The sequence below is a fragment of the Polypterus senegalus genome, chromosome 7 (genome assembly GCF_016835505.1).
Source record: "Polypterus senegalus isolate Bchr_013 chromosome 7, ASM1683550v1, whole genome shotgun sequence".
Classification (NCBI taxonomy): domain Eukaryota; kingdom Metazoa; phylum Chordata; class Cladistia; order Polypteriformes; family Polypteridae; genus Polypterus; species Polypterus senegalus.
The window spans coordinates 159,446,657-159,471,671 of NC_053160.1; the positions used below are offsets into that span (position 1 = coordinate 159,446,657).

The window sequence follows — 25,015 nt, forward strand, 5'->3', positions numbered from 1 at the left end:
CCCTTTTATAGCTCCTGACCCGGAGGTCTTCCTGTCCCAACAGTCCACAGTTCCTTATTCATTCCGGGTCAGGGCAATCAGTCCTTTACTTCAACCCGGGAGCACGTTGTTCCTTCCCGTCACATGGCATAAAAGAGCCCATAAGCCCCCCCACAGTGACTCCTGGTGGCCCCCAAGGTATCCAGCAGGGCTGTGTAAAAACACTACATAGTCCATAAGGCCCTGCTGGAACTCGGGGCACGATCCTGCTGTCGGGAGAGCTCCTCCTGGCGGCCTGGGGGTGAGGGCCGGAGCACGAAGCTGGCAGTCCTCCACAATATATATATATATATACACATATATACATCTCATAACAATTGTTTGCAGTTGCTTTGGGTTTTAACACTTATTTTAATGCTGCGGGCTAATTAATAAAAAGTGGAAAAAATGTATTCCTCAAATTATGACAAACATACAACTATGTACAAAATGTATGAGCTCTTTATATATGAAAAGTTTGAAATTTTGAAGCATATTATACCATTGAAAGTTACCAATTGCATGCACTGCTAAGTCACACTATTTGCAATATGTGTTATACTGGTGACACTGTTTTTCAACAGCCCATTCATTGTCACTTTCTTATCACTTAAAGTGAAGAATCCTTGTCATCAACAATGCTCAAAATCTTCATTTTTTTTTTTATTTGGAAACGAGAGACTGGCGTTATTGATGTTGTGCTGTAAGAATCACATGATTCTGTTTATCTGACAGTCATTGCCACCATCTAACGGATTAAACTAAGTAGTACTTTCTAGGTGACTTTCCTCAATATTTAATTTTCTACCTTGTGAAATCGACATTTGACAACACCTACTTTAGAAAAGTTAATATGCTGGCCTTTAAACTGTTGCTTATAACTTAATTCAATTTAATTCATTTTATTGTCATTGCACTTTGCAGTATAATGAAGAACATTTGTAAATAGTTCCACTAGTACAGAAACATGCAATGACAATAAAGTCAAACTATTTAGTAGTAGTGGCAAACAACTGTACAAAATATACCATATACTGTAAGTATGCACCATGCATGAGACAGAACAAGTTATCGTCAGATATGAGTGGCTAGTCAAACTGAATTGGCATTGCATGGTGCCTGGTAGTGCAGGTGCTCACATAATGGGAGTCTGGTCACTGGTTAAATGATTGAAAAGGAGTTCACAGTTTAATGTTAATTGGTAAAAACTGTGAGTCTGCTGCAGCAGCATGGAATGGATGGAAGGAGGTAAAACAGTTTGTTGCTGAGGTGTGGGTTCTGTCATTATGGAAAGGCATTTCTTCTCATGATTGTCCTGTATGGCTGGCTAAGAACCTCACAGAAGAGATGAAGTGGACTCTGTTCTGCTAGAGTAAACTTTCCTTATCAGATTGTCTTGCAGCTAGTTAGTAAGCTGTCTACAGTGCATCTGTGTATTATCTTCTGAGGACCCTAGAAGATAAATTATCTTTTCTTGGCCTTCTCAAAACCTGAAGGTTTAAATGAGGTTTCTTAAGCTCATTTAGCCATGGAGAATATTATGAACTTGAATGTACTCACACTTTCCAAAGCAGACCCATTAATGTCAGTACTATAGTACTGGGATGGACTGAAGATTTTTAACCTGCCGGGAGGCCAACAGAATGGAGAGTCAGGGGAATAAATTGTATCGGACTATCTGCTCCCCCAATACTTTAGATGGCAGTATCCCTGGGCTTCAGCACCCACACGGACACCTGCAGAGCATACTGGGAACTATAGTGTAATGGAGCAGCCCTGTTGGGTTCTGTGGGTGTTGCCGGAGAGTGCTGTGGGGATTCATGGTCTCCACTCTTACAGACTTTTGCTTGACCCAAAAGTGCTTCCAACGGGTTATGCTCTGGCACCAGGGAGGCTCATGGAGTCTGGTTTAAAGCCACTCTGCCTTACCTGGCAAATCAGCATTGGAAGGCAGAGGACAAAACTCTTTGTGGGAGGGGGAGGAGCTGAACTTCTGTCGTACTTTGATTGTGCTTATCTGTTTGTCAAGGTACCTTGATTCATAAAAGGGACAGTATTTGAACCCATGACTGTATTTAGTGTGATTGTGTCTGGGGTTTGGGGCTTGGCTGGTCCCCCTACTGGTTACATAGCCTAAATCTCTCAAACTATAATAATAATTCTTTGCATTTATATAGCGCTTTTTCTCACTACTCAAAGCGCTCAGCAATTGCAGGTTAAGGGCCTTGCTCAAGGGCCCAACAGAGCAGAGTCCCTTTTGGCATTTACGGGATTCAAACTGGCAACCTTCTGATTGCCAGTGCAGATCCCTAGCCTCAGAGCCACCACTCCGCGTGTGAATTGGTAATAATGGATTTGTTATTTGAGCTATTTATGGAAGTTAATTATAATACAATGAATACTGTTGAACATCAAGAAAGGCTTAGACTTGAACATCATGCATGTCTTTGGGGAAGCTCTACCAGCGCTCATGTGGATTTTCTTTGTGTATTCCAGTATTTGCCCTTTACCTTAGCACATGCTGTTAGGCTGAATGCAAATGCATATTAGGTTAGTTTAAATTAATGTGGTTTTGTTCTTTCCGATGGACTGACATCACCACAAGGATGGCTTTCTTCCCTGTTTTTTAATTGTTGCTCTTCCATCCTACAATCTTGTTATGGATTAAGTAAACTCAGAAAATAGGTGGATATTTGTTTTATTGTTTTATATACTCTGTCCATATTTTCACATCCTAAATATACATAAAGTAAGATGGCATGGTATGTTCTGACATAACCATCCATCCATTATCCAACCTGCTATATCCTAATTACAGGGTCACGGGGGTCTGCTGGAGCCAATCCGAGCCAACACAGAGCGCAAGGCAGGAAAAAACCCCGGGCAGGGCCCCAGCCCACTGCAGTCTGACATAACCACTGCTGACCAAAAATAACTGAAACTAAAATAAAAATTGTAATCACTTTTTAAAAGATTTATTGTTGGCTCACCTTTTAAAAATATTTTTGTAAAGCTCATGACACTTTTATTTTGCTTGTTTTCAGGGTAATGTAACCTATTCCTGCTCAGAGCCGGCCAATGTTCCTGTAACCTTTGGGAGTCCTCGTAGTTATCTGCTTTTGCCAGGATCTCCAGTACAAGAAAGTATATCTGTAAGCTTCCAGTTCCGCACCTGGAATATGGCAGGATTGCTGCTAACAACTGAACTTTATCAGAGCTTGGGGAATATACAGCTTTGCCTTGTAGAGGGCAAAGTTAGACTAACTCTTTCTAAATCTGGACGGATCATTTCTGATGTCTCCTCAGGTATGTTAATTTTAATATCTGATATCATTGATGCTACAATCGAGTGCTCTTAGAAGCTCTTAGAGGGTTCTTAGAACTTAGAATGTCACATGTAGTTATTTGAGGTCATTGGTCACTGTGTTTGTGGGGGGATTGGGTATGTTTGAAAATTTCATACGAAAAATAGGCAAGGTTTACAGTGTGCTTCTGCTTCATTCAGAAGACACTGTGCTTGAACATTATAGACATGACATTTAATTTTCAGTCAGTATCTCAAGGCAGTTTTTGTGTTTTGGGGTGTGTATTTCTCAGGTGTGATCACAACAGGTTGAGGTTTTGGAATGGGTTGAAAATAACAAAATATGAAAGAGGGTGATGATTGTCTCTTTTGCAGTGTATCATAAAATAGATACATTGGTAAAATGTGTTTGGTCCATGAGCCACCACCTGAGTGGTTCTATTGAAGGTAATTCATGCAAAACTTCTCTTTTGCGTGCTGCAGAATTTATAGGGTGTGGCAGTCGGCTGGAGGCTTATGCCCAGCCGGGACGCCTGGAATGATTATACCTCCCCTAGACCACAAGAGGGCTGGTCTGTATGGGGGCCGTGGGAACCAAGCATGGAAGCTCAACCCTATTGGGGCCCATGGCCACCACAAGGGGGCGCCCGGAGGATTGAGGAGCCCTGGATATCAGCACTTCCGCCACACCTGGAAGTGCTGCTGGAAGGAATACCAGGGACACCCGGAATGCTCCCAGGTGCCCATGCGGCACCTCCGCCACACCAGGAAGTACCGCAGGAAGATCGTCAGAGCGCACTTGGAGCACATCTGGGTAGATGTAAAAGAGGCCGCCTTCCTCCAGTCAATAGCTGGAGTCGGGAGGAAGAAGACAAAGCTTGGAGGAGAAGAGTAGAGGCGGTGGAAGAAGGACCAGAAAGAGGCCTGGACTTCGAAAGGGTGTTTGGTGCAGGGGCACTGTGTTGTGTGTGGGACTTCGTGTGTCTGTCTGTGTTGGTGTCCGGGCTGGTTTACCACAAGGGTCATTCTTGACACATGAACAGAATGCAGTGCAATTCAAATATAGACGTTTTAGAAGATCAGCCTGACTACAGACAGACACAGGACACCCAACGTCCAAAAGCGCACACAATTTATTTTCAGTTCTTCCTTTACACAGTCCTTTGCACAGCATACACAATACATAGCCCACCAGCACTACAGTCTCTTCTTTGCCACCCTGAAACCACTTGCATGCTCCATCCTTTGCCTCCCAACTCCTACTCCCCGAATGGAGTAATGCAACCCCTTTTATAATGTACCCGATGTGCTCAAGGTGCTCTGTGATGACCTTCCTGCAGCACTTCCGCCACATCAGGTGTACCTGCTTCCTTTTCCAGCAGTACTTCCTGGTGTGACGGAAGTGCTGCAGTCCTATCCAGGCGCCCCCTGGCAGTGGCCACAGACCCCTACAGGGTTGGGCTTCCAAGCTCAATGACCCCAAAGCAAACCAGGGTCACTGCCCTCTCATGTTCCGGGGGAGGTATTGTCCCTCTCCCTGGTCCTTCCATCCTCCAGGCATCCTGGCTGGGCAGTAGCCCCAGCTGTCCGCCACAACGTGTCATTCATTCCCAGGGTATACTTTAAGAACTATTATGATGTTAAGTGCTATTAATTTGGAGAACAGATTTATGTTGTAGATTCTTGAAATCTGTATTATTAATAATGCATGATATGTTAAAAAGGAATTAAATAATATTTACTGTGTATGAAGCAGTATTTTGTGGTATAAAATTAAATTGATTGCTGGCAAATTCTAGTCACTGTTGGTGGTGAAACATTTTCACCAAGGTACTATATATAGAATAGACTGAAATTGCTGTATCATTTTTTCAATCATAGATAATTTATATTCAATGCAGTTTTTAATAGCAGCAAATGCAACCTGTTAAGTACATAGTATGCTAGGTATAAGCAAGTTGAACACTGGTTAATGTTATACTGTATATCCATTGATATACTGTATATTGTGTGAGGGAACACCAGGAGGAGATAGAGGCATTGTATACAAAAAAGGATGGGAGATTTATGTAGAATATTGGCAGGGACAAAAAAAGCACAAAATGCTCCAAAAAGGATTGTTCCTGGAAGTAGCTAATAGACTAGGTAAATAGGGGACAGGTGATAAATGAAAGGAAGATCCCCAGTCTGCTAGATAGCACCATAAGGAAGATTATTGTACAGTAGCATTTATGGCCCTAGATATTGGTTGGCAACTAGGCAACCTGGGGACTGCCATAATCTTTAAAAGTGCATTCAGGATTCAGGACAGTTGGGGTAAGTACTAAGAGAAATGTCCCAGACTTTCCGGAGGGAAATCTTGACCCCAGACACCACTAGTGGATTTATTTCATAAATAGTCCCGGCCTCATCTTGTTAATACTTCCAAAAACCCGGAGCTGTGAGTTAAGTGTGAACAAGATACTTAATGTTGACTTATTTTATTTTCTTACTGTGTCTTTAATTTTTCTATTCTTCATTATGTAAAGCACTTTGAGCTACATTTTTTTGTATGAAAATGTGCTATATAAATAAATGTTGTTGTTGTTGGGTAGAACAGAGGCCAGGGTGGTAAGAAAAGGTAATAGAATTAGAAAGAGAGGAGTGGTATTGGTGTGGGAACAAGGTATCCCACTACACAGATGGGATGGGGTGAAAGTCCTTTGTTAGTTAGGCCTAAAAAGTTATTCAGTAAGGGGATGCCAGGATTTTGCTGTGTATCTGGTAATTTATTATATTGCTGGAGTCCATGTTTTGTCAGTACATTTCCTAATACTAAATAATATTTTCTGAAGTTGGGACAACTGGTAATTGGTTGATTTTAATATACAAGTTATCTAATTTTAAGTGTTGATTCAGAGTTGTAATGAAATACTTAATATATTGCAGCTCACCTAGGACCTTTGCACTACTACAGGTATTGTAGAACTGGTGTGGTAAGCTTATTCATGGAAATCTTCATTTTTATATATTAAGCTTTGCTTACAGCTAGTGCAAATGTAACAATCCATTCCATAATATTTATGCCTTTAACTTAAATATGAGGATTTAATCACGGTTAGAGAATAAAATTAAATTATACTATATAATGATTCCAGCTGCTTATGGCCAGAATAGTTCAGGTGGTTACTGAGGTTAGAGGTTTTGCAGTTTTAATGCAGTTAGAAGTCTGAATTGTGTCTGTTCTGGTAAAAAAAATACTTGACGTTTTACGAAATTGTATGCTCTTGTAATTTTGCCGAAGTGCCCATGTTTTTAATTATGGGTGGTGCAGTTGTCAGCACTGATGCTTTAAAGATTACACTTTCTGTGTTCATATCCTTCACTTGGGTGACACCTCTGTGGATTTTGCACATTCTCCCTGTGACTGTGTAGGATTTTCTTTAGGTATTCTGTTTGTTCTTTCATACCATAAAGATCCATGTGTGAGGTTAACCTGTGAATTCAATTTGGCCTTGTGTAGCTGTTTGCGGAAATCCAGTGGTTGATTCCTGTCTAGTTCTCAATGCTGCCAAAAGAAAGTCCCAGGCCCCATAAACTATCTTTTAAATAACATGGGAGTGAAATGTTATAGTTATTGTATAACATTGTGGGAACTTTGAGGTTTATTAACTCAGTTCTATTCAAATTATTTATATAATGACGTTGGAAACCAAAAACTCCATTGAGGGTTAAGTTGATGCTAATGTAGTAACATATTCAATTTGTGGAGATAGTAACAGAGGGGGATTTTCAAGTTTCATTTCCCACATTCTGTGGTGGTTAATGTGCTTTACATTGCTTCTTCAAGGTCTATGTATCAATATTGTTTATTCAATTTTATTTTTTTTTTACTTTTGCTTTTCCAAATGATAATACTGTATTATTTACCCTATACAACTCCAGGCACCTCACATGCAGATAAGGAGCCTTGGCTTGAGCTGGGAGAACTTTTTGCCCAAGTTGAGCTCCATTAAGGGGGGGAGAATGAGATAGCAGGCAGTTTGCTGCTTGTGCTGATCGACACATTAACAAAACAAAAAACACTCATGGAGGGGTACAAAGGAATTGAAGGTGGGCTGGGATTACACGTTTTTTGTTAGGCTTCAGGGATTCTAGTGTTAAATAAGCCTAAGCAACTTAACCTGTTGGCACTCCAGTTGTAAAAACTACACGTCAACAATTGTGCCACATCCTCATCCTTTAAACTGACATGGATAGAAGTGTCAACCTTGTGTACATTATTAATAGTAATTAGCTTTTATCAAATTGTAATCCAAGTACAGTCTTGAGTGCTCCAAACTTGTTGCAAATAAATACTACATTTTAACTGAATATCTCAAAGATGTCACCTTTACAAGATAGTATGGAAGTTTTAGTTTAGTTTTAACCATATAGGTGAATGGTGAGGTCAAAATCAAAAGAGCTTTCAGACACCCGTGGAAACCAGTGATGCTGACTGGCCTTGCTGTTTTGTGTAAGGCCTGAAGTTGCATTAGAAATGTAGGAGAAAAGGGGACTAAGAAGACTGCAGGCTCCAAGAGGTGACTTGAGGATATACTTGTTTGATTGGACTTGATAAACAGGGAGATAATCACCCCACGATAGGGATGGATAGATGACAAGCTGGAGATATAGAAAGGAGTGACATCAAGACACTTAGCTAAGGACTGGCCAATGGGACTTTTATATTTTAACCATTAACAATTATAGTAAGCAATTAATACACAGCAATCTGAGTATTGATCCATAGTTTGTGAAATAGTTGTCATTTCTGGCAGACCTCAGAGACAGATATTAGAGTGATCTTTCCTCCTCCAGCAGCCTCCATTGACCATATTACCCAGCCTAAACTTCAGGGGCAGAACAGAAGATAGAAGAGCTAAATACATACTACATGTGCTTAAGTGATACATGAGTACCTGAGCACAGTTGATGCAACAGTGAGTGCTGAGAGCTGCGTATGTGAAAGTGAATATACACAAGTGAGTGTCAACAGTCTTGAACACAGAAGTGTGAATACAGATGGGTGTCTCATACAGGGAAGCCAGTTGGTTGCATTTTGCATTCTCCATCCAAGGTAGTTTCCTGACTTGTGACATACAGGTATACTGCAGACACAGGCAGTGAAATACTGAAAATGTATCATTTTGATTAGCAGTTTCATTTTCATCCAAGATATACATTTACTAAACTTAGACTGAGCTAAAGTTAGCTACCTGAACTAAAAGCAGTAAGGGGTCTCCAAATACATTACGGTACAATGATCTAAGTGTATTTGAGACATTATCCTAAACTAACTAAAAAAAGAATATTTGTTTTTTGTATATTTCATGTTGTCAAATTATGCACAGATAAGAACCATCTTTTGAAAGTTTATTGTGAGTAGTAACCAATTGAAGACTGGATTAGCTAGGTACCTGCTGTGTATGGGCTTGTGCTGTATGTGTGGTGATAATATTTTTTCTCTGGTCTATCCTATCTTTATTTCTCACTATGGCATTTCTAGAAGCCAAAACATTGACCACCATAATTAAATTCGGCAGACATGCTTTACAAATTATTGTCCTCATTTTCAGTTCTCTGTTAACACCGAAAAACGGGCAACGTTGTTTATCACATCTAATCTTATCACATCTAATATTTTAGTTTAATCAACTTCTATTGACGACATACAAAGAATATTATATATTTAGTAAAAACAAGTGAAAATGGCAGTGCAGTAGCTGCTCTTTAATCTTCTATAAAGCTAGGGTACAGTTTAAAGTATGATAAACTATCCCAAATAATTACAGATTTATCTGTGTTGTATTCTCTTTAGAAAAGAAGCAGATAGATAAAATGTTACATACCATCAATAAGCTCTATACTATCTCTTTTAAACAAGCAAGGCAGTGGCACAAATCAGGCATACATACATTCCAGTAATACGATACATGATGTATATACATGCATACATTTTCAGACCTGCTTAATCTAGTTCATATATTGAAGATAAATGGGGAAGAACATCTTTCTTGCTGTAGATGGTGGAAAAGTACTCTCTCTCTCTCTAAGGAGGGAATTTGGCTATACACAAAAGTCATATTACAACAAACAAAAACAATAACAGTCTCTGTCAATTACACACAAATTTTTCAAAAAAGAAAACAAACAAATTTTTCTATATGCAGATGATATAGTACTGTATATATCAGATCCACAAAATACTGTGCCTACAGTCCTAACAGCACTACATCAGATTGCAGATTAGTTTAAATACCTTGGGGTAAACATCACAAGCAAACATAAAGCTCTTTATCAAAAAAATGTTGCCGTCTGTATGGAAAAAATTATGCAAGACTTGCATAGATGGTCAACCCTTCATCTCACTCTAGCTGGAAGAATTAACATTTTTAAGATGAATATCATTCCTAAGCTTTTTATTTCAATACATTCCAATACACCTCAATAAATAATTTATTTGGAATTCAAAACATCCACATATCCAAAGGGTGACCCTACAAAGACCTTATCTCTACCTAACTTTCAATTTTATTACTGGGCGGGAAATATACAAACTATAAAAACATGGACATGGACACAAATAGATGAACATACACATGCAGTACTTCTTTATATTCCTTGCTTTGTACCCCAATAAGTCATCACCAATATACTAACCACCCAATTGTGCTTCATTCACTCAGAATATGGAACCAATGCAGAAAGTATTTTAAGATAGAGAAGCTTTTATCTGTGGCACCCCTGCACGAGAACCACCTTTTTCCACCCTTTCAAATGTGCACAGTTTTTAATGTCTGGAAAACATTCGCGATTAAATCACTTACGGATCTGTACATAGACAAAGTCTTTGCATCCTACAACAATTACACTCCAAATTTTACTTTCCAGCAACACATTTCTTTCACTACCTTCAAATTAGAAGCTTTGTTAAACAAAACCTGCCCTCCCACCTGCCTCTATGCAGGAAAAAATATTGATCTGTCTTGAGGAATCAGACAGCATCTCCGTAATATATAAAAACATTTTACAGTCCCTCGCTTTCAAAGATCCAAGAGTAAAGTGGGAAAAGGATCTCTCACTCAACATCTCAGAAAAGGAATGGAAAGTAGCAATGCACAGAATTAACTCGAGCTCCACATGTCCAAAGCATACAATTATCCATCCATTCATCCATGATCCACCCTGCTATATCCTAACTACAGGGTCACAGGGGTCCGCTGGAGCCAATCCCAGCTAACACAGGGCTCAACGCAGGAAACAAACTCTGGGCAGTGCTCCAGCCCACCACAGCATACAATTATTAATCTTAAAATTATATATTGAGCACATCTGTCTCATTTAAAACTCTCCAAAATGTTTCCAGTGCAAGATCCAAGTTACGAATGTTGCAATCAAGTCCCAGCTTCACTGGGCCACATGTTTTGGGTCTGCACCACATTAACATAATTCTGGACCAAAATCTTTAAATGCCTTTCAGACAGCCTTGGTGTCACAATCCCTCCTAATCCACTATCAACTGTGTTTGGTGGACTTCCAGATGGGCTTAAAGTGGAGAAGGATAAACAAACTTTAATTGCCTTTACTACACTATTGGCACTGAGACTTATTTTGCTCAAATAGAAAAATCCTAACTCTCCTATTTTAAGTCAGTGGGTAACTGATGTTATATATTATCTGAAATTGGAAAAAATCTAATTCTCACTTAGAGGATATGTACAAAACATTTTTAAAACCTAGCAGGTTCTAATTAATAACATTTTAAAATAAGCATTTTAATTGAGGAAGCAGATTCTCACCCCTCTTTTTTATTCTATTTATTTTTATTCATTTATTAATTTATCTATTTACTTATTTTTACTAGTTTAAAGTTTTACTCTGCTGGCTCAGCTCTCTTTCTCATGGGTGGGGGTTGATTTGTTTCGAACCTAGTTTTGTAAAATTTGACTTGTTTGTATGAAATGTTATTTGATTTCAATAAAATCAATAAAATCCCCCAAAAAAAAGAGAGAGAGAGAGAGCAAAACAGCATGTAAGCATTCTAAAAGCAATTTGCTAGTGGTGTAAAGGAGCCCAGCTAGCATTTCTTGACACACTTCTAATTAATTTGTTGGCCAAATGTACTCAGTGTTAGTGTTTCAGAGAGTGGATGTGCCGCGTTGTTCATAATAACACTCAGCTTTGTTTTAATTCCATCCTTCACTATTACCTCATGTTGGTCAGGAGTTCATCCCTTCTTAATTAACCTCTTTATTGGCAAACCTGACTTTATGTGATGTTATTAGACCAGCACACCACAGCATAGAAGGTTGCACTGGTTAACACAGAGTTGCAGGACATTTAAATAATGTCAATACCGACATTAAAGGAATGCAGTCTCCTAAGAAGAAAAGAAACTGCTCTGCCCTTTCTTATGTAGTTCCTCTATGTTACTAAACCAGTCCAATTTGTCACTGATGTGGACCCTAAGTACTTGTAACAGTGTACCACCCCTACATCCAATCCCTGTTCTTTGGTGTGGTGAAAGTTGTGGAAGAAACCTCAGAGGAAGACAGGAAAAATTCAATCAATCAGCTCTTATTCAGTCACAGATGAGTACATGGATTCATGCGTTGCAAGGCAGAAGAGCGCAGATTCCTCTTTTCCATTCTCTTTTTTTTCCCTCCCTCCCCCTTCCGCTTACTTATAAATAAGCATAATATAGTTTATCTAAGCATTTTACCTTGTATTGCACAAATCGGCCAACCATTTCTGTTTTGTATACATGTCTGATGGGGCCCTAAAGAAGGAAAGGTCATCTTTCCTGTGTTTAACAGATATGTTCCTAAAGAGGAAGTTGTCCTGGGTCAGCTGTTTTATGACAGCCACTGATATGAATAACCTGCCATTATAGCAAAATAGCTCTGTCAGCTTTTAACCCTCAGTAGCTTGCTAGCAGTTCATTTTTCTTTCATAAAGTCAATAACCAGTTCCTTGGTTTTGCTGATGTTAAGATGCAGACAATTCTTTTTGCACAAACAAACAAACTTCTCCACCTGACTCCTATACTCTGTCTCATCCCCTTTATCAATACACATCATGAGTGCAGAATCATCTGTGAATGTCTGCAAGTGACATCACCTGGTGTTATATTTATAGTCTGAGGTGTACAGAGTAAAGAGAAAAGGAGACAGCTCTGTTCCTTGTGATGCTCCTGTGTTGCTTACATCCATATCAGAAACACAGTCTTTGAGTATCATAAACTGTGGTCTGCTGGACAGATAGATCATTATTGAGGACTCTGTAGGCTGATGTACTTACATATCCTTAAAATTACTCCTTAGCCAGAATGACTGGATAGTACTGAAGGCACGTGAGAAATCAAAAACATAGTTGTCACAGTGCTGCCAGCTTTGTGCAGATGAGAATAAGCCTTGTGAAGCACATAGATCTTCCAGTTGTGACTGTAGATGGCAATATACCAGCGCTTAACCCGACACAGACAAATGCGGGAGGCACACTAATAAAAACACAAGTTTTAATTTTTCTTTTTCTTAGCCTGTGGTCAACGCCTTCCCCGTTTTCCACAGGCACAACACAGTCCCAACAAGCACTAAGCACACACACAATACATTTACTTCTCTTTTTTTTCTCCTCCACTTCTCTCCGGCAAGCTTAGTCCTGGTCTGTAGTTATTAGATGAAGAGACACCTATCATCTTTCAAACAGGAACAATGCCAGATCTTTTTGAACAGCAGCGGCACTTTCTGGAGTCCTAGTGACAAACTGAACAAGTAATGGAGGACATCACAATGTTGGTCAGCACAAGTGGAGAGAGAGGTTTACTTGGAGTCAAAACCTTGCTGACATGGGAAGAGTAAAGAAGTTCTGTGAAATTTAGTTAAAGAGTGCTTATTATTTGCAGTTTTTCATTGTCTACCTGGGTCAGTAGCTTTTAGTATTAGCACTTTTTTTATTCTTGCTGTGCGCACTTGAATAGCTGCAGTTTTATAGTTCATATTTAATGTAAAATGTTTAGTTTTGTCATGTTTTAATCTAATTGTGTAATGTATTTCATATTTCTCTTTTGTATTCTCTATTTTGGCGTAATTTGCAATTTTATTACTGCTAAAGGTAATTGTATACTATGTGACCAGTTTATGATCTTATTTATTGTATGATTTACAATTTTGTAGTTCCCATTCATATTATAATTTGTGGTTCCTTTTCAGTACAATCTAGCAGTGTACCTTGGCATTTAATATTCACAAACTTTGTGGTCTCTTTTTATCATATAATTTTCAGGGTTTTTTTTCCCTTTTATTATATTATGTAATTGTGTGGAGTCTGGAGTATAATCTAATTACAGTGCAAATAACCATTGTTTCTGGAATCTGTAATATTGTTTGTCTGTAAACTGCATAAATTTAAAGAAATCCCTAAACATTGTGAATATTAACTATAATGCACAGTGTAATGTACTGTGTATAAAATGTTATCAAACATTTTCTTTGATGCTACATTTGGAGTACTTAATTTTACTGATGACTTTTAGAGATATGAAATTAATATCTACTGTATACCAATGTATACAGTTTTACTAATACTCAGATGACAAATTCATAAGACAAAATATTTTTCCTAACCCTCCACATCCTTGTATTCTAAACTTAATTTAAGAAAACAATGATAAAAAATCAAACATTCTTATTATTAATCAAAATGCATATCATACATCAGTGAAGGCAGAAAAATAATTTAATGAAGAGTTTTAAAAATGTACTTGATTTAAGATTCAGTGTCTTTCTGTCTCTGTAGAAGTAACAGGAGAGGTCATACTCACACCCACACATGCACCCAAGTCCACTAAAACTTCAATTTTGAGTACTTAACCAACAAAACAGCAAGCAAAGCTGCTAAAGAACAGCCACACAAATATAGTGAGTGTACACACACTCCTCACTGAAGGCACTCTCAGTTAAAAGGAAATTAATATGAAAGTCTGTGATCATCTAGCAAATGTTCTATGACAACACCCAAATTGTAATAAAAAGCCTGATTGATTGTGTAGATCAAAAGCCAGTTTAAGAAAATAATTCTGGGTTGACTCTTTTTATTTTCAGTAAACATGAGAGCCCATCTTATTAAGAATAACTGAACAACTGTTAAAATGTGACCGGAACATTCTATTGAGTTTTGTTAGGGTCATCAAGTGTTGCTGACTTTGCATATCAAGTTAAATACCTTCCCTTCCTGCATTCATAACAATAACAGAGGTCAGTCCCTTCTGTACAAAAGAAAAAAAATCATTCTTGCAATTCTAATTAAGCTTCTTCAGCAAAAATGCTGATGAGAACTTATATTGAGGGGCACCTGGAGAATACTGGGCGCATTTTTAAGGAATGTTAAATAATCAAAGGACTTTTTTTTGTACTCATTAGCCATTTTCTACAACAGTTTGCTGCCCAATATACCAACTGTGTGCATGGAACTTAAGCTTTGAGATTCCATATCTCAACAATTGGTTGGGACTTGGAGGATATCATAGGAGAATCTCAAATGTGATGATAACTGTAGGTAGTGAAATAAAGTAGAACTTTAGATGGCAGATATGAAGCATAAGTAAATTGCTCTTTTTGCTTGAAAGATTCCAAAGTATCTTCATGATAATATAAGTTAGACTGCCTAAATCTTGTCTTGTTTCAGTGTTGTTCACATCTTGTCAAGAATGGAATGAAAGAGTCATTATGGCATAGTTTTATTATTGTTATTTTTATTTTTGTATTATATAGTGCCAGTAACGACAAACTGCATTCATAGTATTCATACTCTTTCTCTGTACGTTTGACATTCGTTTGCTCAGAGGTTGTTGCGCTTCCTAAGCAGCTCTTCTTTTCTCCACCCTAACATTCCGTTTCTTCTCTTCTTTTGTCAGCATCTTTTTGCGTTAAAACTGATTAGGTCAGTGTTTGTGTGGCAGTTACTTAGTACGTTTTCTTAAGCTGGCACTTAAGTCTTCAATCTGCCTTAAGAATGATTTAAGATATGAAGAGTTAGGGGAAGTGACGGTGAAGGTGGTAGGGATGAGAATGGTGCCCATAAGCATGCACTGCATGGCCACCCTACTTTCTGCTGCCGAAAGTTGATTCTACAATAAAATAAAATAAAAAGAGGAATAACATTGGAGGTCAATCATTACCGCGAAACAGGATAGTAGACATCGTGTAGTATAGGTGTACCAAATTTCAGGTCAATAGGTCAAATGGTTTGCTGTACCAAATTTCAGGTCAATAGGTCAAAGTATCAGGGTTTTTTGCTTTTTTTCTCATCATCTATGAGACTTTTAGAAGCAATGCATTTTTATTAGTGCATGCTACATCCCTGTCAATGTTTGTGTCAAACATTTTGGTTTATTTTGTTTTTCACAATGTTGCATGGAAACTGTTCAACCTGCAGTTTCAGTCATTACCATATGGAAATCTAATAATTTGACCAACAGTACAAACTAGGACTATTTTTCCCTTTCAGCTTACAGTATAAGAGTTCTTGGATTTGGAATTTTACATAGACACAAACTAAATGAATAAAAGACACAAGAATAAAAGACACAATTAATTTTGTTTCACTTGTTGCTCAGACAGGATTATGAGAATTTTTTGTGTAAGAATCCTTCAGCTGAAATGGAACATCACAAAGGGCTCAGGGGTTCACCTGCATCCTGTGGGCACTTTGCCCTTGTCTTGACTGGCAAAAAAATCGAATGTAGTGTAAATCTGGCCTGACCTGCAACAGATTTTAACAAGCAAAAAGAAAAATGTTAGTAATTTAAAATAAAAATTGGTATGATCCATGCATTATTTCCATGTAAACTTCATTCTAGTAATAACTCAATGTCACAAGAATAACCAAGAGACATTGGGAAGGTTTGGGGCAGCCACCCATATAATATTTCCCGGCTGCAAAATCTGTCAAAAGACAAAGACATGCTCACACAACTAAGTCCAAAACAGAACTGAGTATCATCTTTAAGAAGCTTTTAAACTCTCACGGGAGGAGTGATGTCATCAGAACCAGAAGTGACATCATTGGCTACCCCAAAACAGGGCAGGACTTCTTAAGAATGGTCTGTAAGGAATTGAGAGAGAAAATTAGTGCACTTCGCCACCCCCTGGTCCGGTGTGGAACTACTTTTATTCAGGCCCTTTGGTTGTCCCTAAACAAGCGTGTGTGACAGCAGCAAATAATGCAACAGAAGATTACACAATATAATACAATTTGTTGTACTGTACTATAATATACAATCAAGTACATTAACTTATATTGTTTACAACAACAAATGTAAAGTAAATTAAACAGGAAATTGAATAAAGAGAACAACTAAAATAATATTTAATTTGACACATTGGCTCAAGTGAAGTAAACATGCTGCATATATAGACATATTGTTACAGGGGTAATTTAAAGCCTCCCTACAAGTCAACCTTTATAGATCTATGTGTGTCTGTATGCATGCCTTTTCTTTCTCTTCATAATCCAAGCATGTGCTCTAGTAGGGCAAAGAAGCTGTCAGTTATTTTCACTTCTAAATTTCTTTAGTGTATAAGAGCATGTGTATGCCTCTGTTAGGTGTACATGTATATTTAAATAAATTATGTATCGCAAAAACTACTCATACCAAAATTTTGCTAATCAGTAAGGCTTGTTCTATGAGTAAACGGAGCAGACTACAAAAATCTTGATTTGATTAAATAGTTACTATAATAATTATTGTTGGGCATACAGTAGATTAAACTGTTTTTGAAATGATAGGTATATAAGTACTTGGCCAAATTGGTCCAAAAACAATAGGTCTGTAATAAGATATATGTGATGATACTTGTATGAAAAAATAGGTAATTTTTTTCAGAAAGTATCATTGTACATGAGATTTTACAGACACCTTTTTGAAATCAGTTCTTCTTAAACTCTTTAGAATCTGAACATAACCTGATCTGGTCCCATCACCAAACTTCAATTAACTTGGAAGTAAAAGGAAAGGGGATGAACAGGAAAATGCTATATGTTTTTTTTTAGCCTTACTGATCTGAACAGTTTTCAGGAAGTTTTTTACAAATGCAAATTTGTGTATATTCAAATGGTATATTTTAAATAATAGACATTTTATTTTCAATTACTATCCAACAGCCCTACTACAAACAGAATTCTCATCTCACAAGGAATCACCCAGAGCTAACATTAGATGAAATTTTAAATTAAATAAATGAATGCAAGTTTTTTATGTTTTTATTTTATGCAATACATGACTGTTAATGCCAATATAAGTTTGATTTCCCTTTTAACTCTAATCAAATAAAAAAAGGAATTAATACATTTCAAAATCTGCAGAAGTAGACTGCTATATAATATACTGAGAAACATTACATTGTAATATTATCCTGTTGTGAAATAAAGTATTGAGGTGTTCCTGACAATTCCCAGCACTACTTGATGGTATCTCAGTATTGGCATTTCACTTAGCTCTTATTGATATCCACTAAGTCATGTCCATGGTGTTACATTCAGCAATATATTGACTGTTCTTTCTATATAGACAGGTGTTACCAGCTACTCTAACAGTTGTATTGTTTTGTTTCTGTATTTATTCCTTTCATGGTTTTGTTGACCTCAATCTCCTGTTAGCATTCTGCTTTCTTTACTTTCAGTTCCCCTAATGATAATAATTCCAAGGTCTCCATGATCCATTCCTTACTCCTATTTCTGAATATTGGTACTAAATCAAATCCTTGTTCTTGATCTTCCCACTGTGTCTTGCAGTGTTGCCCCAAAGTATAGGCACCAAAGTAAGTTAGTAATCTCCAACATACTAAGCATTTACAACATGTGAACTTTTGAAAATCATCATATCCTTTGAGGTAATTTTATAGGCAGACATGCTTTAGCAGTAGAACTAAATAAAATTCACTATGTGTATTACTCATTTCCGTTAACTAACACTGATGAACAGCCAGTGATTATTGAATCTTCCTTATTGAATTCAGAATCACATGGAATAGTTTATCCCAGTAGTATAGCAAGGAAGATGGGAACCAGCCATGGGCAGGGCAAAAGTCCAACTAATAAAATCACAAAATCAATCTTTTAGCCTTGACCTTGCATTGCTTTTTACATTGGTCCAGAACAGCACATCACCAAAACGTTTTCTGTGGGTCCAAGGTTGTATAGAACTAATTGTACCCAGAATGGGTTTGAGGCATAACGAGCTTTTAGCTTATCAAATTCATGTTGTTTCTGGTATATTTAAATCTTCCTACATTGCTTTATTTTTCCATTTTAGAAGTTTTAATTAATTGGTACACTGTTCCTTGACTTATATTAGTTAAGTCTCTTCACATTAATATAGATAATTACTGATTATTTCTAAAGTTAACATGTAAGGATGCTGCAAAATGTAAGTAAAACACAGGGGTCTCTAGCTTCCTGCGGTCTATTTGTTCATAATTATTTTAACAGCTGCATTTTTTTACATTTAATTGGAAACCATCGTTTTCAGGTTTATTTTGCTTTGCCTTAGGCAAGCAGCATGTTGCTGTTACTCAGATGTTTAAGTAAACATAAAAATAGTTATCTAAAAGAGAAATGAAAACCCAACTTCCTCACTGGTTTTACTGAGACAAAAGGCTGAGCATTTGTGTATCAGGTGGAGTAGCTCTCCCATTTTCCCACTTCTCCAGTATCATCACAACACTCTTTTATTTCTGTTTTGCTATCTCTCATGATCCTGTCAGTAATCCTTTGAACATTTTCTTCTCCTGGCTTCACACTCTGTTAGACAGTGACAGGGCCTCCAGGCCACAGATTCCTCAAGAGAAACCTCAGCATTCCTGCAGCTATGAGACCTTAAAGAGACCCGGTTCTTTGTGGCAGCTAACCTGCATCCCATATCCTTTACTAAAAAACATGATTTATACATAGTGGTCCGTGTACTGCCTTCTAATGATTAAGTGAGTATTGGCCTTCTATTACTTCACCATGAACTTACCCTTAAAACACACAACCAAGCTCCAGTTTCTATAGCTAAAGACCTTATAATGATGTCTGCCATCCATAATGTTCTCCTGGCATTGTCTGGGCTTCCTTCCCCTCTAATTCTCTGGAGGAATATGCTCTCTCTTTCTTACTCTGGTGCCCTTAATGTCATTAACATTGTTTTGATTGTCTCCTGGATTACTTTTAATTATTCTTTTTTGTTATTATATTAGTTTTTATCATTGCTGATGCATTTCACTGTAACATTTAGTTGTGGATTGTTCGTATGGGCACTGTTAATTTCTATATTATTTTCATGGTGGTGGTAATATTGTTCATTGTAATAAAAACAACAATAACATTTATTTATATAGCACATTTTCATACAAATAATGTAGCTCAAAGTGCTTTGAGTGTGTGATGAAACCTGTTCCTAATTATGTAGATTTTATGTAGTGTAATATTTTGCGAGCCTAGCCTTTGACATCATCACACTACCATTGTACAAGCTGGTAACACAAAATACTCAGCATCCAAACATCTAGGTAAACTCCAACAATCAAACTGCAGACTTTGTAAGTATTAGATTTAGTTAGCGACAGAACTTTGTTAGTTTGATTTAAGGATTTTACCTGTCTTTTGAAAATTATTTTATGGTCTATCAACTTCTGGTGATTGTTTCTTGCTTGATCTTTTTGGTATTTGAACCTCAGCTGGACTCTGACTGTACTTTTTGATCATCTCCGTGGCACATTTTCCCATTTACCAGTCTGCATTGTCTGTGCAGCTTTTCTGAGTACATTCCGTGCTCACAACACCAACCTGTGTCTCTTTAATTGCATCATGTGTAACAGTAGTCTACCAGCTTGTAGTGAACCTGTCTTGAATATAAATTCTTGGTAGTCCGGTGATTCAGTGGTTGGTTCGTTGTGACAGACAGAGGGCACCACTGAGCACCAAACCCTGGACACAACCAACACAGATACAGTCATGGGTTCAAAACAGTGTTTTATTACAAAATACCTCACAAAAGTTTCTTGAAAGGTTGTAAAACCACAATAACAAATAAAATCTTTATATTTTTTTTCTTCTCTTCACTCTCCATCCACCTCCCTCCAGTGAGTGTTGCCTTTCTTCCTTCTGTCTCTGACTCAGCCGAAGGAGGCTCAACAGCTTCCTTTTATGTCGGACCTTGGAGTACTTCCATTGCCAGGGAATAACCTGGAAGTAGGTCCCATAGAACAGGAATAGTGACTCCCTGCAGCGTGGTTGCTGAGATCCTGGGATGCTGTCATCTAGTTTATGGGGGATAAACATATTCCAAAATAAGATCCTAAGCCCCAACGTGCCTGTGTTTTGTTCTCCTATCCGGGTAAAGCTACTAAACCAGTCCTGGACAGGATGCCAGATAATCCTGCAAGGCACTTACAGTTACTATGTCATAACTTTGTTGGTCCACATCTTACTTTAGTCTGTGTGGTATCTGCTATTTTCCCTGTGTCCAGATATTCTTTTATTCTGCCATCTTTCCAAATAAGAAAACTGAGTAAATTGACAACTAAATGAGTACATGCTTTTGTATGTGTGAGGTCTGCAAAGAATAACCTGAGATGGTTCCTGTCATGTGCTAAATGTTGCTGGGAAGGGCTCTGTCTAGCTTCTGACAAAGTGAAAGGATGGATAGACATTTACTGGATTTAAGAAAATATACAAAAAAAAAGTAATCTAAAGAAACATGAACTTAGCATACCGAATAAAACATTTGTTAATAGGATTCCAAAACAAAGTGCCATATGAAATTCACACAATAAACAATAAAAGCATTAATTTAAGAGACCAATAAAGAAAAGATCACAATGATACAAAAGAAAATTTGAAGGAAGAAACACTTCCGTACAAGTAAAATTTAATTTGCATTTAAATTGAATTTTGCATTACCTTTTTCCATTCAATATTTGTGCAGCTGGGCTTCAAATGGCACTTTTTGTAAATAGAGCTGTTTATAATATATTTGTATAGAATTTGGAGATGCTTGTGTAATCTTGTCTTGCGTCTTCATCTCTCTCTTCAAAACAGGCCAGGAAAGCAGTAGGTTTGAAAACTGGAAGGATGGGTTTAAAGAGAGAGGGGATAAATAGATGAGAGTCAGTTATGCATGTTGTATTAGCCAGTGTGATTCAACATGATGAAAAATATGTAATTGAGGCAGCAGAGCACTCTGAGATGCTGTCAGAATCTTATTGCATTTTAGAATGTAATGAGTAGGCATCATTCTCATTAGCTCTGCCCCCCTTAACTTCATGTGTCAGCCATATGAATAGTTTATTCTAGAAAACTGGTGTATAAAAGTTTTACTAGATTCCTCCCTAAAGTCTGTTCATATTAAACTGGTACTATTATATAAAGAAGTATGATATCTATCTATCTATCTATCTATCTATCTATCTATCTATCTATCTATCTATCTATCTATCTATCTATCTATCTATCTATCTATCTGTCTGTCTGTCTGTCTGTCTGTCTGTCTGTCTGTCACAAACAGTCTATCATATTGCATCTTTGATATCTATCTATTTTTCTAACATGTTTAGAATATAATTTAGGATCTGGGTGAAGAAGAAATCAGAAAGGCATGACAAGATCATGAAAAGCCTCACAGTGGCTGGGGTCAGTGGTCGAGCCCAAGATTCTAGAGAGGTGTGAGACAGCAGTGTTACACAGCCTATAGCCATTAACAACTGTTAGAACCAATTATAATATTCAACCTTGTATTTGAAAGACGCCATATATGACTCCTGACTTCTTGCCAGTAGAATGCTTTGGTAAACTTTAAGCTTTTTCCTCATGTATGGACTTCAAGCAAATGTGAACTTATTTCATGGCTTATATAGACCCCTATAACCCTGAACCTTTTTAAGTAGGTTTAAAAATGTTGTCAGGTTATAAAAATTCAAATGTGCAAATATACTTAAAACACAAGTGCACTCTAACATTTTACCCTCTATGATACACTGCCTACGGTTTTACATTTTTTAAAAGGAATTCTTCCAAGTACCAAAGTCATTTTCCTTAAATAAATGCTGTATGTGTTGTTTTCCTGATACTGTTTGTCTGTTGCCATTTTATGTTTGTTACTCTGTGAATCTTTCTTCTCTGATTTCATGTATAAAAAGAACAGATTTAAATAAACTGACAAGCACCAAGTCCACTACTTACTGTAATTTGCTTGCTGGCAAAACCAATCCAGTTAAAATATGGTTCAAAGTAGAAACCCAAATACTGGTGGAGACGTCAATTTATTGTAGAGCATAATTACTTAAATGCCTACCTAAGTTGCAAGTCCAGTTGCCTTTGGGATGGGGAAAGAAAGCAGAACATCATGTAAACTTCTACATGGACACAGTGAGAGAGTGCCAACTTCACACAGAAGGTGTCTGAGCTGGGATTCTCACCAGGCTCCATAGGATGAGATAATTGTACTGATTGTTAAGCCACTGTTTTACCCACTAGTTAAACATTTTGAAATAAACTAATGTTTGATTGCTGCCTCAGAATCGAAGGTCAATAATTGAATATAGGTAGTACACACTGAGAGTGTTTTGCATTTACAGATTGTGAGAGGGTGCAGGTTTAGAGGAATGTACATAACACCAAGAGCAGTTGCACTTGGGCATTAAAGGTTAATGTATTTTTTGAATGAATGACCCAGGGTTATTTCATATAGTGTACCATTTAATTTAATGAACATAATATATTAATGAAACTGTTTATGGTCATTGTAAACTATGTTTAAGCATTTAAAATATTTTTTTAAAAACTCAATATTAAGATAACATTTTAAAATATTAAAGTAGGTATGATAACCCATTTGTAAACCAGTTATCCTTATTAGAGTCTCAGAGAGCCTGACATGATCCTGGCAGAAAAATTTCAACATGTAAATCTGGCTATCCCATCCAAAAACAGCAAATAGAAAGTGAAACACCAAGGAAATTTAGAAATATCTTTGTGTTTTTTGGTAATAGAATGAAGCTGAAAGAAACTCCTGAAGAAAGAAAGAAATGAAACTCCACAAATTTGAAAAAAGTCTAGGACTCAAAGTAATCTGAAGTGCCATCAAATGTAAAAGGCCATTGTATGATGTTTGTATTGAATTTCCTAAATACAGTGCTTGCTCAGGGAACAGAATTTCCAAAATAGTAGCACTTTTGCAAGGTTTTGAATTTCTAAATATTATAATTATAACCATCCCTAAGCCCTGAATAAATGCCAAAGTATATAAAAGAATATTATTGTTAATGTACATGTGTGTTTACGTATACAGTGGATTCAGACCTCTTCACTTTCTGCACATTTTATTATATTGTAGATTTAATTTTAAAAGGATGAAGTTCCAATTTTTTGCCCATCAATCTACACTCAATAACCCATAACAAAGTGAAAAATTAAAAATCAAAAACTGAGATCTCTTATTCATATAAGTATTCAGACCCTTAATTTAGTACTTTATTAAAGCTGCTTTGGAAGCAATTACAGCTTCAAGTATTCTTAGGTAGGTCTCTAAACAGCTTTGCATACTTGGATTTGGGCAGTTAATTCTATTCTTCATTGAAGATGCTGCCAATGTTCCATTAGATTGAATGGAAAGCGTCCGTAAACTGCCATCTTCAATTCTTTCCACAGATGTTCTATGGGGTTTAAGTTTGGGATTTGGCTTGGCCACTTGGGAACAGTCAGAGACTTGTCCTAAATCTACTTAAGTGTTGTCTTGGCTGTATTCTCCAGGGCATTGTCATGCTAAAAGGAGAGCCATTGCTCCAGTCTAAGGTCATGTGCACCCTGGAGCAGGTTTTCTTCAAGGATCTCTCTGTATTTGGCTACATTCAACCTCAATTCCAACCATTGTGGTAAGCATTCTTCATAGCATGATGTTGCCACCAGTATGCATCACCGTAGGGGTGGTACTAGGTAAGTGATGAGCAATGTCAGATCTTCCTCAGACATAGTTCTTTGAGTTCTGCCTAAAAAGCTTAATTTCAAGAATGGTGCCCTTCTAGCCACACTACCATACACACATGATTGATAAAGTGCTGCTGAGATGTTAGCATGACCATTGAGTTCTTGGTCACCGCACTGACCAAGGCCCCTCTTGCCTGGTTAGTCAGTATGGTCAGACTTCCAAATCTAGGAAGAATACTGGTGGTTCCAAAATTATTCTATCTCACATTTATTGAGGTGACTTTGCTCTAGGGAACACTCAAAGCTTTAGAAATGGTTTTATACCCTTGCCCTGATCCACAGTTTGATCACAGACGTCTAGAGGGAGTTTCTTGGACTTTATGGCTTGGGTTTTGTCCTGACATGCAATGTGAATTGTAGGACGTTATATACACAGGTGTGTGCCTTTCTAAACAATGCCCAATCATTTCAATTTGAGACAGGTGGACTCCAATCAAGTGTTAGATGTATCTCAATGAGGATTAAAGCAAACCGGATGCACCTCAACACAATTTTGAGTGGCACAGCAAAGGAAAACTGAAAACTTACACAGAAATGAGAGATTTCAGTTTTTGACTTTTAATAAATCCTGAAACCTCTCTAAAACATGTTGTCACTTTGTCATTATTGATTATTGAGTATGCACTGATGGGCATAAATGGTAAATTT

The 25,015-nt window shown here is 37.3% G+C and overlaps 1 protein-coding gene across 1 annotated transcript in view; it reads left to right on the forward strand.

Annotated features, from left to right (window-relative positions):
• The window catches only part of cntnap3 (contactin associated protein family member 3), a 666,293-nt gene that overhangs the window by 442,451 nt on the left and 198,827 nt on the right, over positions 1-25,015 (forward strand). The window contains exon 8 of the mRNA XM_039759435.1: positions 3,063-3,324. Coding sequence (XP_039615369.1) covers positions 3,063-3,324 — 262 coding nt within the window. The remainder of the gene's footprint in view (positions 1-3,062; positions 3,325-25,015) is intronic.